Below are 19,033 nucleotides of genomic sequence, written 5' to 3'. Positions count from 1 at the left end.
AAATGAGGCAATAGGGAAACTTTTGTAACACAGAAGCAGTAGCATTATAGAAAATGAGGCAAGAAAGAAGATGAAAATGCAAAGGAAACAAGTCTGAAATGAAATGAGAGAGAAAGGAACAGAACTAGATTGCAGCTATAATGTATAAAAGAAAAATTTCACCTGACCAGTGAACTGGTCAAGTTAAACTTTGATACTATTGTAGTAGAGGAGAGAATGAACACAACTTTGCCCAAAGAACAGGTGGGAGCATTTTTAATTGCTAGGGTAAGCTACTGGAAAAGTAGTACTGCAGAAAGTTTGGTCAATGTGATTAGGCCGTCTGTGTGTTCATTAGCTGGCATTTATTGAAATTAGGTTCCTACCCTTCCTCAGAGACTAGGAGGCAGGAGCTCTCATTTTCTTAATGATTATATTTCAAAAGAGATGACCTCTAGTTTCTTGAGAAAGACATTCCAGGTTTGTAGATTTACATCTCAAAAAAAGAGACAAAGAATTTACAAAGATTTCTAAAACAAAGCAATGCTCTTAGAAAAGAAAGTCAGGGGCCCACCATTAGGAAGAAGGCTAATTAAAGTTAAGCTTAAGAAGGACATTGAGGATATCTTAGTCAATTGGGAGCCACAGGTATATTTGCTTTATTTAAGATGAAAAATATAACTCTATAGTTAACTTTGCATGGTGATGTCTGACTAATGATAATTTTCTTTGACGCAAAAACTTAGAAGCTATAATTCCATGAGATGATTCAACAGTTATTATTGTAGAAGTTCTCAAGCTACAGAAAGTTATTATTATTTTATACATAGATGTTTTTGAAGAACTTAATTTCAGATTTACCCATTATTTCAGATTCAAGACACAATTTTTGGAAGCTAACTTGTGTTGCCAAAAATGCTGAACAATAAAGGATTGTACACTATCTCAAAGAATTTTGGTTTTATAGATAATATCTTACATGGCAATATTTCTCCAGTTATTCTTTAAGAGAAAGAAGCAAAAAATTTTAATACAGACACCAAATATTTTTTAATTTCTTCTAATATGATATTTAAAGTTATCCTTCATTCATTCAATCAATCATTATTTAAAGAGTAGCTACTATGTAGTCGACACAGGCTCCGGTTTTTAAAATTTGTGATTTATACAAATCACAATATCATTTGTATAAATCACCAACTTCATTGTAGTTCAAAGCGCAAATTGAACCTCATGTCAGGAGCTCTGCACATTCAGGAGGTCTGCACAAATCTGTTAACTTTTCCATAATATTCAGGCCTCTGCCACCTAATTCATCCTTTATAGTTATCCCTTGGTATCTGTGGGAGATTTGTTCCAGGGATCCCCAGCAGAAACCAAATTTGGAAGATGCTCAAGTCTCTGATATAAAAGTGTTGTATCTGCATATACCCTATACAGTTTCCTTTTGTATACTTTAAATCATTTCTAGATTACCTTTAATATAACGTAACACCTAATACAACGTAAATGCTATGTACATAGTTGCCAGCATGTGGCAAATTCGTTTTGTTTTCTAGAACTTTCTGGATTTTTAAAAATATTTTAATCCAAATTTATGGAGTCCACAGATTTGGAAACCATGGACATAGAGGGTTGATTGTGGAATGACATTGCTTCTAAAAGGTTTTGGTTTTCTACTCAAAGGCATTTGACTACCAAGATTGAAAGTTTTTGGGGTTATAATGAAGTCTTTCCTTATTAGTCTAATACTTCTTCTCTATAAAATTTCTTCCATCCAGTCAAATACACCTGGAAGAATTAAGAGCTAATTAACTTACTTTAAGTTTTTAGTGATAACAGATCTATTTTACTGCTGGTAAAAATACTGAAAGACTGCAGAACAGCGAAATGCTACAGAACAGGGTAGTTTGATGATTCAGAGATGAATTCACTTTTATCAATTCTATACTAAAATATAAATTGTAGGTTTTGCTTATGCATGACAAGAAGGAACTTATCACTGAGCTAAGAAGTGTGCTAAAAAAATGACTCAAGCAGTAATAATTGGCTAGTGCCAAGAAGAATCAGACATGTTCAGAGCACAGGAAACATTAAAGCTTTTCATGTCATGCTTAATGTCAAAAATTCACTTCTATAGGTTTTATGTTAAGCTAAACTACTAGCCTGTACAAGCACTTTATTTTAAGACAAAAAAAGGCCAAAAAAAAGAAAAGTCACACAATATGTGATTGGTGTGTGTAGTAAATTACCTCCCTTAAAATAGCATGTCTCTTTCATAGTTCATAGTTACATAGCAACTAAATTTAATGTTTAGAAGTAAAGGTAAATTTACTTTCTTCTCTTCTTGCCCTAACAGAGGTTCATTTTCCCCATCCTAATCTATTTAACCTTAAAGTCTATTTTAGCAACAAACAGTCCATGAAGTGAACAGGTCTGGTCTTCTACCAACAGGTCAAGTATTTGATTCAATAAATGGAGCTAATTTGAGATTCCTGAAAGTTTTAATTTTCAAATTGCATAATTTTTTGATGTTAGTTTTATACTTTTATCACCTCTCTACAGATCTCTAACACAATGTTCACCCAGTAATGCTAAAGCATTCTGACATGAGATGGATATTTTCATATATATATATATATATATATATATATATATCACAAAATAATAGTGAGAAGTTTAGATCTCGGCTCCTGCTGGGAACAAAGCTTTAAGGACTGAGTCCAGATAATTTCCTGCAGAGTTTACCCGCTCAAAAGATGTTATGGTTTTGTAACTATAGTAGGAGATTTTAAAGTATCAGTTCTAAAAAATGGACTTATAACTAACCCTGACGAACCTGCTGCCCAGCCAAGAGCCTGAGTTTAAAGGAAAGGGCGGGACAAAAGGTCAAATTCTTAGGGGCAGGATGCTTGCCTTATGCTAGACGAATTGAGTTACACTTAGACACCTACAGAGCTCCGGTTGTACAGTTGTAATCTCTCCCAGAACATCAAATAGAAATAGGCACTAAACACTTTAATTGGATCTGTACTTCAAAGAGGTGAGTACTTGGGGTGTGATGTCTTTCAGAAACCTTCTTCTTCCTAAATACATCATAAAAGACAAGGCTTTATATGTGTAACCAAACTCCTATGTGTGTGTGTGTATGTACTCTCACATTCTAATCATCATCAACTTTAATGACAACATGGTGACTACTGGCATCATTTTACAGGTTCTTATTTTAAAGAGATAAGATTATAATAATGTATAAAACATCCCATGTTGTCATACATGCTGTCCCATCTGGAGCTTCTCCTCTCAGGCACCATGCCTATCTGGCCGTAGGATGAATTCTACTGTCACGAGGTTTTTGTTAGGATCAGGTTCATGCTACCATCTCTGTTTCATGTTCCATGGAGAATCTCTCTGGGACCAGTGTGACAGTGGAGGTTCACTGCCCTTCTGCTATATTACCTATTACAGGACAGATATAAGAAAGAAACCTAACCAGTAGTAGGATTGATTGATGTTGGAAACACTGGAAATATAGTTGTCAGCTGTTTACAGAGGGCATCTGAAAATACCAGCTGCCTAACACCTGGGTTTCCCTGGTGGCTCAGACGGTAAAGAATCCACCTGCAATGTGGGAGACCTGGTTTCAATCCCTGTGTTGTAAGATACCCTGGAGAAGGGCATAGCAACCCACTCCAGTATTCTTGCCTGGAGAATCCCCATGGGCAGAGGAGACTGGTGGGTCACAGAGAGTTGGACACAACTATGCAACCAAAAACACACACACAATGCCTGTAAGTCTTGGGTCATGAGTAAAGGTATAGTAATTAGAAGCATGAGTTCCCATAGAAAATTAAGATTGCATGCATATGTAGTTCCTTCCTCTGGGAAAGCTGGGCATGAGATATCAGATTCATCTAGTTCATATTCCAAGTAGCCTAGCAGTACTTTTGCCTAGAAAATCCCATGGGTGGAGGAGCCTGGTAGGCTGTAGTCCATGGGGTCGCTAGAGTCAGACACGACTGAGCGACTTCCCTTTCATTTTTCACTTTCATGCATTGGAGAAGGAAATGGCAACCCACTCCAGTGTTCTTGCCTGGAGAATCCCAGGGACGGGGGAGCCTGGTGGGCTGCCATCTATGGGGTCCCACAGAGTCGGACACGACTGAAGCGACTTAGCAGCAGTAGCAGCAGCAGCATGACTTAGAAAATTCTGTTCTTTGCAACTAGAATGTTTGAGGTGAGTCAAAAGTTGGGATAAACTGAAAAACACCAATACAGTATACTAACGCATATATATGGAATTTAGAAAGATGGTAACAATAACCCTGTGTACGAGACAGAAATAGAGACACTGATGTATAGATCAGTCTTATGGACTCTGTGGGAGAGGGAGAGGGTGGGGAGATTTGGGAGGATGGCATTGAAACATGTATAATATCATGTATGAAACGAGTCGCCAGTCCAGGTTCGATGCACGATACTGGATGCTTGGGGCTGGTGCACTGGGATGACCCAGAGAGAGGGAATGGGGAGGGAGGAGGGAGGAGGGTTCAGGATGGGGAGCACGGGTATACCTGTGGCGGATTCATTTCGATGTTTGGCAAAACTAATACAATATTGTAAAGTTTAAAAATAAAATAAAATTAAAAAAAAAAAGAAAAGTTTATCTCATATAATACTCTTAATCACCCTGGGAAGCAGAAACCATTTCAATTCTTACTGGTCCAATTATGGAAACTGAAATATAACAGTTTATATAACTCTACCATGGCTCCACAGTGAGGAGAGCCAGTTTTTGTATCTGAAAACTGAGAAAGCACTGAAGATATATAATATGGCATGAATAAAAGCTAATTTATAAAGCATTGTCCAAATTTATTTATTTTTACAATGTTAACATGGTATTGTTAGCATTAAAAATATTACAAAAAGCAATAAACATGTTGGATTAATGTGAGATTAAGAAACATGGCTGGCTATGGCACCAAAATTCATCCCCCAAAAGGAAATGGTAGTATCTAACATGTATGAATTGCTTCCTATTTCTAGTTAAGAAGCGCCAGGAGGCAGGCTAGGAAAGTCAGTGTGACCAGCAGTAAGTCCATGGATCAGTTCAGTTCAGCTGCTCAGATGTGCCCCACTATTTGTGAACCCATGGACTACAGCACAACAGGACTCCCTGTCCATCACCAACTTCCAGAGTTTACCCAAACTCATATCCATTTAGTTGGTGATGCCATCCAACCATCTCATCCTCTGTCATCCCCTTCTCCTCCTGCCCTCAATCTTTCCCAGCATCAGGGTCTTTTCAAATGAGTCAACTCTTCGCATCAGGTGGCCAAAGTATTGGAGTTTCAGCTTCAACTTCAGTCCTTCAGATGAACACTTAGGACTGATTTCCTTTAGGATGGACTGGTTGGATCTCTTTGCAGTCCAAGGGACTCTCAAGAGTCTTCTCCAACACCACACTTCAAAAGCATCGATTCTTTGGTGTTCGGCTTTTTTTATAGTCCAACTCTCACATCCATACATGACTACTAGAAAAACCATAGCCTTGTTGAAACAGACTTTTGTTGGCAAAGTAATGTCTCTGCTTTTCAATATGCTGTCTAGGTTGACCACAACTTTCCTTCCAAGGAGCAAGTGTCTTTTAATTTCATGGCTGCAGTCACCATCTGCAGTGATTTTGGAGCCCCCAAAATAAAGTCAGCCACTGTATCCACTGTTTCGCCATCTATTTGCCATGAAGTGATGGGACCAGATGCCATGATCTTAGTTTTCTGAATGTTGAGCTTTAAGCCGACTTTTTAACTCTCCTCTTTCATTTTCATCAAGAAGCTCTTTAGTTTTTCTTTGCTTTCTGTAATAAGGGTGTTGTCATCTGCATTATCTGAGGTTATTGATATATCTCCTGGCAACCTTGATTCCAGCTTGTGCTTCATCCAGCACATCTGGCATTTTTCATGATGTACTCTGCATATATGTTAAATAAGCAGGGTGACAATATATAGCCTTGACATACTCACTCATTTCCCAATTTGGAACCAGTCTGCTGTTTCATGTCCGGTTCTAACTGTTGCTTCCTGACCTGCATACAGATTTCTCAAGAGACAGGTCAGGAATAGTCATGGGTAAAATTATTAAATATGGAGTTTGTCATCAGTTTCAATGTCTTCACAAAAACTTCAAAATTCTTGGCATGGATGACTCTGTCCATCAACCTCATAACCCTTCACACTGAGATTTGACTAAACTCCAGTATGACTTCTGTTGGCCTAAGTTCATCTCCCTAGAAGCATTCCAGGTCCTTTCAAAATATCTGCCTGAGAAAATTCAGCATTGCCAAAGGAATTTACTGTTTGTTTCAGCCAAAACATGACTATGGGCCTCTCTCTTCCCTTTTCTTAGAGTAGTTACTTCAAAAAACTTGCAACTATAAATCCTATCTCTCCCCTTCGAGACATTAATGCTCTACCAAACCAGACATATTTCCTCAAAGACTTAGAAGTCATCTCTTTGAAATGTAGGCATCTAGAGACATAACTCTTGTCTCTCCTAGTTCCTGTGAGAGGGTAAGAACTATGGTGCACCTGGTTTCAATCGCAAAATTAACTTCTCTCCTGAAGATATAAAAGTTGTTTCTCTATCAAATAAGTGCCAGTCAGCAAAGTACATTGACTACCTCCACCCCTCTTAACATCTTTACTGTTTTTCTTTAGCAAGTATGTGTATATGTACGTGGCTCGGTTGCTTAATCATGTCCGACTCTTTGGGACCCCAAGATCTATAGTCCACCATGATGTGTAGTCCTCTGTCCACAGGATTATCCCAGCCAGAAAACCAGAGTGGATCGTCATTTCCTCCTCCAGGGGATCTTCCCAACCAGGGATCGAATCCGTCCATGTCTCGTACATCTTCTGCATTGGCGGGCCGACTCTTTACCACTGAGCAACCTTGGAAGCACACTTTGGCATTTAAAAAGCCTCCCACCTTTTTCTTTACCCCTGGTGGAGTTTGAGTGAGCTCAGTTTACACTGAGTCTCTCTCTCCTACTCTATTTGTCTGAATGAAATCTACTTACTGGCATTTCTCTAAAATGCCCTTATAATTTATTTACCTCTTCTAAAACTTTATTTGCCCTGTACTTTTCAAATATTAATCCACATATGGGTCACCTGGGGATCTTGTTAAAATCCTAAATCTTGCTTGTAGATACAGGGTAGGATTAGGATTCTGTATGTCTTTCAATCTTCCACATGATACAGATGAATGAATCTACCTTAAGTAGCAAGGCACAGAAGGATGCCTAATTATATTGACTGATAAATCCCTTTTGGCCATTGTTTAATATTCAACTCAATGATGATCTTGCTGATCATGCTGCTTAAAACAGCAAACCCTCCCCAAATCCCTGTCCTGATGTTCCCTTCTCTCTTTCCTGCACTGTTTTTCTCTAAAGCTCTTTCACCATCTGAATTATTATGTATTTTCTTATTTATTTATGATGTATTCCTTTCCAGAAGGATATAAGCTTCACAAAGGAACACATTTATGTCCTTCTTGTCCATAGCCATACCACATTATCCAGAATACTTCTCACCACAGCATAGGTGCTCAGGGAATGATTTTGGTGAACTCATAGACCATCTAAATTATACATAGAACTAATGGCTTAGTGTGATTGAACCACTAAGGCAACATGTATACAAAAAATGCAAGCAAATGGAGTGTTTAAACAGCAAGGATTCTAAGGAACACAGGGGAAATATTATGGATTAAAGGACTAACAGACCTTCCTTAGATGTCACCATCAAGGTAAGTCCTCTGGCTCTTCAAAGAATCAGCTGCTACTGGGCAGTCTGCAAGGTTGAGTGGTTGATTGTTTAATTAATTATTGCAAAATAAGACCCATGTTCCTTCTTTTTTTTAATGTAAAATGTTTACTCAATCCAGTTGTTTCTTCTATTTTTGGTTATTTTTAATAACTATATTCTGCATTTTAAATTTTATAAATCTGAAAATAGGAAATCTATAGGAAATAGAGTCCAATTCTTATTTTCAAATTAATCTGACAACTTTTCCTTTGCTGCTGCCTATGCATACTCACATTTATTCTTCTTAATTCCAAATATTTATTAATACTTTCTATTATAAAATGCACAATTATATAAAAATTAAAGTCCATTCAGCAGTGAGGCTGTTACAGAGAATGCAGCACAAATCCCTGTGCATGCATGCATGCTTGCTTAATCACTTCAGTTGTGTCCGACCCTTTGTGACTCCATGGACTGTAGCCTGCCAGGCTCCTCTGTCCATAAGATTCTCCAGACAAAAATACTGGAGTGGCTTGCCATGCCCTCCTCCACAAATCCCTATACACATCAGTATTTAGGACAATGGTTCTTAACCCTATCTATACATTCTTTTTATAACTAATATTTTGTAATAACCCCATTACTCTTCTGAAATGAGTGTTATTGCTAGAATAAAAAAAAATTAAATGAACATGTTATTTTTTATGTGTAATGTGAATCAGACCTAATAAAAAGATGTTTGTAGTAAAAGAACTTTAAAATTAATGTATAAATAATAATACATAGTTAGAGCAGATTTTATTTCTCTTTCTCCCTATACAAATGCATACACTCTAAGGATTGATACCCATTAGATTGGAACTCTTTACAAAAAGATTTCTGCTGTTGTTAGTACTGTGATACATATCTTTGATAGCATGCAGTTTTGTGTAAGTATACCTAGGATTAGTGGATTTCTTGTTTAAATTCTGTAATCCCCTGACAACCTTTCACTTTTAAGTGTGCTCCAATAGTAGCAGAAACCTTCTGTGCATCCTGCCCTAATCTCCTAGAGATTTCCCTTTCTGCTGAGTCATTCTTAACCACCAGTGGGTTTGCTACTCTTTCAGTTGAAAGCTGCACTTTGGTTCTTTCCTATTTCTGAATAGGCTGCATTTTCAGATCTTTTCATACTCATAGTTCAATCCACACCCTCTCCTTTCCAATAGTCTACTTTTTTTTTTAAGTACCCAGTATTTATATTGATGCTATTCTTAATATCTCATAGATAAGAAGTAAGATTAGTTCTGAAACATAGGCATAAAAATAACTCAATGTTTTCCAAAACTTTCTTCCTTCCTAATGTATCCTAGATTTTTAATATGTTGAAACAGAATTCCTACAACCTATGACGTCTTCCTTCACTTTCACCATTATAAGCTAACTAGTTCTGCTTCATAGTTGTATTTGTTACTTATAAAAGCTTTATGACTTCCTTTGAAATGCGTATCTTCATTTAAGGCATACATTTTTAGCTATATTATAAACAAGAACACATGATTATTTGAGATAACAATAATAAAAAAAGTCACTTGTCATAAAAAAATAAGATTACTAGATATTACTAGATATTTGTTAAAAAGGTCCATAGAAAATATCTTTAAAGAGACTGAGCAATCTATGAAAATATAACAGAAGGAAAGTAGGAAAAAATGTGGTACTAAATGAAGACAACAATCTCATAATGACCCAAATTCTATGCCACATATTCTAAAGTCGATCTTCATAAGCTCTTCAATGTCATATTCCTTTTTGTTATTTAGAACTAATAAGGTGACACTCTTCACTATCAAAATGAATATTTAAAACTCTTTTCATGTATATTTTTGATCTCCTTCAGTGTCATTTTCCTCTTTTCATGCTCTGTACTTGAATTGCTTCTTCAATGTATATTGATGGCAAAGTTTGTTTCTTTATGGATTCAAGGCCCTGTAGCCCCTTTGAATCTTAAAACAATATAAAGTGGGGATGTAGAAGTCTTGAATTGTGTTTATGTACTGAAGATTATATTAGGATAGCTTAAGAACTGAGATGTGAAGTGTCTTAGTTTTTGGCTGATGATCAATTCTAATTTTTCTTGCTCTCAGATCTAAAATAAATGAATAAAGTCAGTTTTCAAAATTCCCAGTCATGCTATCCTTATATAACATAAGCCTTTCAGTCTGGCAAATAACTTCATAATCTGGAGAGATAAAGCATCTTTAGAAATGTCACAACTTTTTTTTTTTTTTGGTTAAGAAACTTTGCTATTTTTGTCATCAGAGAAACATGTTTTCAGAAATAAGCTGAGACAATAGGTTGGAATTACTTATGGATTATTACAGATACTTAACATTTTGCAGCTATAAACTAATTCCTTTAGGTAGATATTATAGACTGAAGTCACTTTAAAGTGTGTGCAGAAAAGTTTATCATTTACTCTCATACAATATATTTTACAACTTAAAGATATTTCTCAAAACTACTTAGGTAAAGCCTGCCTGCAATGCAGGAGACACAGGTTCAATCCTGGGTCAGGAAGATCCCCTGGAGAAGAAAACGGCAACCCACTCCAGTAATTTTGCCTGGAGAATTCCATGGACAGAAGAGCTTGGTGGGCTCCATGGGGTCACAAAGAGTCGGACAGAACTGAGTGACTAACACTGAGGACCAGAACTTTTTCTGGGACGTATTTTACTGTCCTTCTGGAAAGCAGTTAATATTCATAGTAAAATGACTATTTTTCTGACAGACTTTCAGGAAATTAAGATTTTTACTGGGAATATGTCATCACCCACTAGTTCAGTTCAGTTCAGTTGCTCAGTTGTGTCCGACTCTTTGCAACCCCATGAACTGCAGCACGCCAGACCTCCATGTCCATCACCAACTCCCGGAGTTCATTCAAACTCATGTCCATCGAGTCAGTGATGCCATCCTGCCATCTTGTCATCTGTCGTCCCCTTTTACTCCTGCCCCCAATCCCTCCCAGTATCAGAGTCTTTTCCAATGAGTCAACTCTTCACATGAGGTGGCCAAAGTACTGAAATTTCAGCTTTAGCATCATTCCTTCCAAAGAACACTCAGGACTGATCTCCTTCAGAATGGACTGGTTGGATCTCCTTGCAGTCCAAGGGACTCTCAAGAGTCTTCTCCAACACCACAGTTCAAAAGCATCAATTCTTCGGCACTCAGCCTTCTTCACAGTCCAACTCTCACATCCATACATGACTACTGGAAAAAACATAGCCTTGACTAGACGGACCTTTGTTGGCAAAGTAATGTCTTTGCTTTTGAATATACTATCTAGGTTGGTCATAACTTTCCTTCCAAGGAGTAAGCGTCTTTTAATTTCATGGCTGCAATCACCATCTGCAGTGATTTTGGAGAAACCCAAAATAAAGTCTGACACTGTTTCCCCGTCTATTTCCCATGAAGTGATGGGACCAGATGCCATGATCTTCATTTTCTGAATGTTGAGATTTAAGCCAAATTTTTCACTCTTCCTCCTTCACTTTCATCAAGAGGCTTTTTAGTTTCTCTTTACTTTCTGCCATAAGAGTGGTGTCATCTGCATATCTGAGGTGATTGATATTTCTCCCGTCAATCTTGATTCCAGCTTGTGCTTCTTCCAGCCCAGTGTTTCTCATGATGTACTCTGCATATAAGTTAAATAAGCAGGGTGACAATATACAGTCTTGACAAACTCCTTTTCCTATTTGGAACCAGTCTGTTGTTCCTTGTCCAGTTCTAACTGTTGCTTCCTGACCTGCATACAGATTTCTCAATAGGCAGGTCAGGTGGTCTGGTATTCCCACCTCTTTCAGAATTTTCCACAGTTTAGTGATCCACACAGTCAAAGGCTTTGGCATAGTCAATAAAGCAGAAATAGATGTTTTTCTGGAACTCTCTTGGTTTTTCCATGATCCAGCAGATGGCAATTTGATCTCTGGTTCTTATAAAGGGGTTAATAACCTTTAACCAGGGGCTTCCTGGTGGCGCCAGTGGTAAAGAATCTGCTTGTCAATGCAGGAGACATAAGAGAAGCACCTTTGATCCCTGGGTCAGGAAAATCCCCTGGAGGAGAGCATGGCAACCTATTTCAGAATTCTTGCTTGGAGAATTCCATGGACAGAGGAGCCTGATGTGTTACAGTCCATAAGGTCACAAAGAGTCAGACATGACTGAAGTGACTTAGCGCACGCACACACACATACAATCTTTATTTAACCAGACAATTTTCTAAAAAAAATTGTTGTTGAAATTATATTTTAATTTTTATTTACAAAATAGTTCTATCTAGATGGAATCTTTGAACTGGTTTACTCAGAACTCTCTTGTCAAGTTTGAGCTAAAATTTTGATATACATTTGTTATTCATTTATATGACAAATTATTTTAATAAAAACATAAAGTCTGAGAGCTTGTCAACATTCATATCTTGGAGTAATTAGAAAAATCATATAGTAGATTTATGTTTATGTTGTTTATATAAAGGCTAATAATAAACTAACTTGGTAAAGACTAAGTGTTCATTATAAGTTTCAGTTTAAGAAGCTATTATCTGAGAGTTTCAAATATGAAGAAATTAAAATTCAATACCATTTATTCACAGAAATATATGATGTCATATGTATGGTAAATGATCATCCCTTCAAAAAGAACCATGCAAAATAAGCCCAAATCAATAGATTTGATCATTGTTTTTCTGTTAGTGTAAAGACAGATGCTTACACTGGATTTAAAGCTATAGTTGTTTAGTTACTAAGTCATTCCAACTCTGAGACCCCGGACTTGTAGCTGGCCAGGCTCCTCTATCCATGAGATTTTCCAGGCAAGAATACTGAAGTGGCTTGCCATTTCCTTCTCCAGGGGATCTTTCCAACCCAGGGATCGAACCTGTGACTCTTATGTCTCTTGCATTGGCAGGCAGATTCTTTATCACTGAGCCACCAGGGAAGCAAACATTTAGAATCTAGACAGTCTGAATTTGGGAAGCTATACATATTTAAAGAGTCATGGAACATGCCTAGAAGGCTTTTAAAGATCACTTATGAGCCACACACATAAAAGTAACCACAATTGTTTTTGATTGCAAAAGTGATGCCAAACTAGGTGATTTATTGTATTAAGAAAATTGAACTTCAAATGAGTTTTGACTGCTTTCCAAATTGGAATTTACTGTTATCAAGTAGAGGATAGTTGGGGATATTCACATCAACTTGCTACCAGTCCTTAGATTGTTCTGAACTGGGGGTCAAACATATTTTGATTCATTCTACTGGCTTTGCGATACATGTTTAATGTTTTAAGGTAATTACTGTGAAAAGGACAATCACTTGAATCTTTCCATATGCTTGTTTACAAGCCAGTATTGTTAATAAAGACTTGATTTTTGGCATGGAGTTATATGCAGACTATATGGTATATTGTGTATGTAAGTTTTTCATCCATTTAATACTATTTAATATTTCTCAAATGAAATACTTCATTATGTTAAATAGCTGAATATCACCTTTTGAGCAACTCAGAACTATATGTACCTTCTCAATACAATTAAGGGGATAATCAAGTCTGAAAAGCAATCAAGTATTACAAAATCACTAAGATTTTCTTCTAAACAATTGTAATAAAATTATCTTTTTTGGGGGGCAGATTTGTGAATATGCCATAAAATTTTTCCTGTAAAGAAAAGTTCATGCTTTTCACACCCTAAAGCTATGAAGGAAATGATGAAGAACAGAATGACATATTAATGGAAATGTCAATTGTTCCCAATGAAGGAAAACTGGTGAAAAACTCCAAAATGTGAGGAGGAGCAATATGGCCAGTCTGCTTCTAACTCCTTCATGAATTTAGGCAAGGTACTTCCTACTTTCTTTGTTCACTTTTAAAAGCAGAGATTCTCATCATGCTTAACTTCACTGTTGGCCAGTATATAAATCATAGATGCTATTTTTATAAAATGGAAGGAATCAAAATTATGTAAGAAAGTCACTGCTTTCAAGTCCCAGTAGCAGGTATACCTAACCCTGAATACAGCAAATCTTTGTTTCATCCTGTTTTCCTGGAACAAGGACAGAGTGAATAAAGTTATAGAAGTAACAAAGCCAGTCACACTTTTAAAAAATTTCTGACCATTCCTTTCAACTATTGATGCTCAGCATCCAATTATCCTGTAAGCACCTCATTTCATTCATATTGTACAATATAAGTAATTTTTCAAATAGAGTATGTAGTTACAAACAAAATAATCACACCTGGGTTTCATGGCACATATTCTAGAAGGAGGGGAAGGAAATGGCAACCCATTCCAGTATTCTTGCCTGGAGACTCCTATGGATGGAGGAGCCTGGTCAGCTGCTGTCCATTGGGTCGCACAGAGTCGGGCACGACTGAAGCGACTTGGTATGCATGGCATTCTGGAGGGATGGAGGCAGAAGGGACAGAAACCTTGTTTAAAGAGCTTAATGTTGTAAATGATGAAATGATGATAGTGAGATCCACAGCAGCAAAGTAGCATAGTGAAATTAACACATATAAACACACAAGGTGAAAAAGGAGGTGTGGAGTCTTTAAAAATAGGCTTGAAAGATAGTACAGATCGTTCGCATTTTGAAGTGTAAATAATTCAAGATTTGAAATAATACATCTAAAATTCAAAACACATCACATTGCTTAGATCATCCAAGTCCATTAGTTTATTCTAGCAATTTGACTGAGTACTTTGTAGTGTCTTGCAGATGTTACGTTCTTTTTTTGTAAATGGAAAAACAGCCACCTACAGAAAGTGAGGCAGCATTCACTTAAGGAGTGGTGACAGAGACAGAGAGACAGGCCATTTATTTGCTGACTATAATCTATTTCCACTCCTGCTATTTCTGCTTAACACTTTTGAGAATCCTTCACTCATTGTAATATACTCTGTCTCAAGCTTTTAGGTCTGATTCAAAATTCATTTGCATATGGAGATTCTGTCACTATCCAGTTTTTAGAAGACTGATGGCTATCATAAAATAGGTTTGTATATGTAAATTATAGGGCAATTATTTCTCATCCCCATATCCAATAAAGCACAGAAATATTTGTGTTTTGAATTTGGATAAAACCACATGCTAAGAAAGTACAGCGTGAAGAAGAAAAAAAACTCAACTTGTACAGTATAGAAGGGGAAAAAAACACAGGGATAGCTGGAAAATCCATGTTCTATTTAAGTGCTTTTCTTTCTATAGTTAGAGAATACCTATAATTAATTGTATGATGATTATCAAGTAAAAGCCCTCTTGGACATCTGATGATATAAAGACAGAAAGACAGAGGCAAATCTATACTCTTAAATAAAATGTTTGACTAGTGTATATTGATAAAATAAAATGTTCATGATTTTAGTTTATTTTTTGTTGAATTTATTAACAATCTTTATATATATATTTATATATGTATGGCTTTGAGCAAAGACAAAAGAAATTCTCTAATCATCCCTGATCATACAGTTGTTGTGAGAGTCAGCTATTCTACTATTTTCCCAGCAGCAGAAAGATCAATCTTTTCAGTAATACATTTCTTTCTGTACAGTTTAAAACTCCATACTTATGGGCTTAACTATGTACATAGAAAAGTGGTCACTTTTCAACTAGTAATGAACTTTTATGTTACAGGAATGTGAGTCAATTTTCTTCTTAACCTAAGTATATATATTCATACATATATATATGTATATAATTTACCCTGTACCACTTTATTAGTTTAACATATAAACCTTAGGGTTCTTTTTTTTGTCCATTCTATTACAAAGTGAATAAAAACTTTATGGTTGCACTGAAAGACCATGCAATTCAATTTTGCTTATGTTTCTCAATAGTGCTCAAAATAAAAAACCAAACATTTATATATATAAAAATATTTCGCTACCAAACCCATTAGTTCTATCAAATGTAAACCTTTAATAATTTAAAGGACCAATAATGATCTTAATAAATTGAAGTTAATTATCAGTATTTTAATAAAATAAAGGAGTTTTGTACTGATATGTAAATGGTCTTGCAGCTTCCCCATAGGTCCTAGGTAGACTGAACAATCCCTTTCTTACACACTCCATCATAGGTCACCAGCATGTTCATGATTACACATTGTCTAGCATTGTTGATTCCTTTCACACAAGCTAGAATTTGTTAGAAATTAAACATAACAACTCATTTTGGTATTATAAGTATTATATCCATAAAAGGCATAACAGGCAGCATGGATCCATTTTAGAGTTTTGCTTTTGTTTTCTGTCCTCAAGTCTGTCTGGAGGCCCTGCCCCATTTAGTGCATGATCTTTGTTAAATTCTTCTTAAATGCATCGCCAGTGTCAGAGATACGGAAGATCTCCACTTTAGGTCATTCTCTTAACTCGGGTTATTTACAGAAGTCTGTTATTGGGAATCTTCCAATTGTGTTCCAGTCATCCACCATATTCGAGGGGTGTGTTAGGCACAAATGATTTCTAAGGGACTTCTTTGAGAATAAGCAGATGTTCACAGATCATGAACAGAGTTAAGGAAACATACAAACAACACAAAAACAAAACGATGCTTACAGACATTGACTTTGACCTCCTGCTTAATGTCACCAGGTCTGTACTTTTTTCAGCACATCTAAAATAACAAAGCTCCTTTCTAAGGACTATGTTAGTCACCACATTCCTTAAGATTTACTAACCATTTAGTTAACAATACACAAAGAGCAAGTGTATGTTCCCAAACAGATGATGCTATAGTGTATTTATTTTTTTAAATTAACACCACAGTAAACTACCAACTACAGTGAAAGACACAGAACACACTGGCAACTCCAAATCAAGCTGTAGTTTACAAATTTCATTTAAATGATAAAGATAATAACAACATTAAATGAAAGTGAAAACCTCACTTCTAGACTTAAGTCAGAGATCCAAGTCAGCCTTACAGGAATTTTAGGATAGGCAATTAATGAATGGTTATACTTTTCTAGAAATGAGAAATACTGTAAGCTTTCCCCTACAATGACTGCTTTGAACCTACTTTTTTTCCCCAAAGCATGCAGGGCCTATTTTCAGATGCTTGATTATGGCAAGAAAGAAGAAAAGTAATGATTTTTGGTATAATACAAGCAATTTGTAGAACCAAGCATACAATTTTGCATAAAACACTGCAGGTTAAAAGAATATTGTAGGTTTCAAGCCATTGCATTACAGTTGAATAATTGTCACAATTAGGTTTTGTAAAATTTAAAACTCTAAGTTTTGAAGTGAAGCAGTAAAACTAAATTCTTAAACAATGATTTTTACCTTCATACAGCACAGAAGAACTATTTTTATTTGGGTTGAAACAGTTATTTACAGCTAACATTGATTGAGTCTTGGTAAAAGTCAGATAACGCTTGAAGAGAAATATCCCTTCAGCTTTCTAAAATATCAATGAACATGTTTGAGGTTAGAGATAGTCATATCTCTATGACTATGGAGATCATAGCCAATGCTAGTCTCCTACCATGGCCAAGCATATGGTGTGTTCTTTAACCTAATTCAAAATTCAAAGCACCAAAATACAATTTAGATTTAGAAAATGGGATCTGCTATTTAATCCTCTGTAATTAATGGTTAACAATTTAGATGCAGAGACACAGCTAATGAGAACAGTTTTGATTGGTGCTATTCAGCTCACTTGAGTTGCCTTTTTAAAATCAGAGTTTTGTTTCCACGGAATCCAAGAACTCTTCATAAAATAGAGAAATACATATATCAAAGGAATTAAGTAAAAGTAGGTTAAAAATAAATAATCTTACAACAACATTTGAAATCCTTTAATGATTTAAAGAAAGGAAGACATGTAACACTGAATGCTAAACAAGTCTTTTGAACTTCTCTTGAGATTTTCAGATATAGATTTAATAGCATATTTATATATATATATATATATATTTTACATTTTGCATGTAGGCCAGAGCTGTCTAAAATCTCTCTTCATAGTAGGCTAGAGGGATCTATCAGGAGACAGAATAAAATCAAATCTGAGAAGCGCCTCAGTTCGTTAGAGTATTTCTTTCTGCTTTGACAATCAGCAGGGATCATAAATTTGAAGCAAATCGTGGCTTTTCTGCCTCTGGGTCTGTAGTTAAGACTGAGGGCGCCTCCCTCGGATGAGCGGCTGCTGGTGGAGGGGGAGCCGGGGGGACTCCTCGGTTGGGGGGGATGGCTCCCGATGACATCTGTCGGAACAGGGTGACTCGCTGGGGGACGGTGCCCCTGCCCCCTGCCTGCAGGCCCGAGCCGTGGACCGTGGTCACGGGTTGAGGGATAGAGGCCAGGGACTCGCCCACAGTGGGATGCGGTCTGGAGATCAGGGTGGAGACCTCGTGGGGCAGCGAGGGCTGCGAGGCCGAGAGGGGCCTGACTTCTCGGGTCAGGCTGGTGTTGTGAAGCGCCTGCGTGCTCTTGTGCACTTCGTTTTTCGGTGTGGAGCTGCCGGGGGTCTGTGGAGGTTGGGGTGGCTGCTGGGGCTGCGGTGGCTGCTGAACCTGCTGCTGCTGAATGAGGGACAACTGGGAAGCCGTGGGGGAGGCATAGTGGAAAGTTCGAGTGGCTAATGGGCTCTGTACAGGAGGGCTGCAGACAGCGGTGGTGTAGGAGCAGGGCGAGAGGATGGCTGACGGCTGGGGGGTCTGGGTGCTGGGGCTGGGGGAGTGCAGGTTGCTATGAGACAGACTGGTGGCTGTGTACACTGGCGGTGACTGTGTCCTCAGGCGAGAGGTCGGGGTAGTAGTTGAAGAGGTGGAATTCAGGGCTGTCATTTGAGGGTAATTGAGGGGAGGGATTGCCTGCACCATTTCCCTGTCGTGTTTCACAATCTGCTTCAGGATCTCGTTCTCCTGATTGTTGAAAACACCCGTGTTCAGATCCTTCTGGAACTTTTGCAGGAGAATTGAATTTTTCTTCCCTGTCAGCGAAAGGAAGATAGGCACTTAGAAAGTCTACAAATGACTGATGACAACTCCAAGCACCAGTGGCTCCTGCAAACAGGACGATGGCAGTGTTTCATTGAAGAAGCTTAAAAGTTGAGCACTTACCTTTAGACACCAAATAGAAACGCACCTCCTGCCTCTCATGCTTCCTGTATCTTTCTGAAACGTCTTACCTTCCACAGGAGTCAAGTTGAAAAGTCTGTAATATGGCAAAAGCCATCTTACTGAAGAAATGGAGAAAT

General features: G+C 37.2%; 1 protein-coding gene across 1 annotated transcript in view; it reads right to left on the bottom strand.

The window, feature by feature from the left end:
* Nucleotides 1–610: 610 nt before the first annotated feature.
* HCN1 (hyperpolarization activated cyclic nucleotide gated potassium channel 1) overlaps nt 611–19,033 on the bottom strand; it is a 466,192-nt gene continuing 447,769 nt past the window's right edge. The window contains exon 8 of the mRNA XM_061393578.1: nt 611–18,766. Coding sequence (XP_061249562.1) covers nt 17,898–18,766 — 869 coding nt within the window. The 3' untranslated portion in view covers nt 611–17,897. The remainder of the gene's footprint in view (nt 18,767–19,033) is intronic.

The sequence above is a fragment of the Bos javanicus genome, chromosome 20, assembly GCF_032452875.1.
Source record: "Bos javanicus breed banteng chromosome 20, ARS-OSU_banteng_1.0, whole genome shotgun sequence".
NCBI classification, from domain to species: Eukaryota; Metazoa; Chordata; class Mammalia; order Artiodactyla; family Bovidae; genus Bos; species Bos javanicus.
The sequence above is the reverse complement of the archived record's forward strand: the minus strand, read 5'-3'. Positions and strand labels throughout refer to the sequence as shown.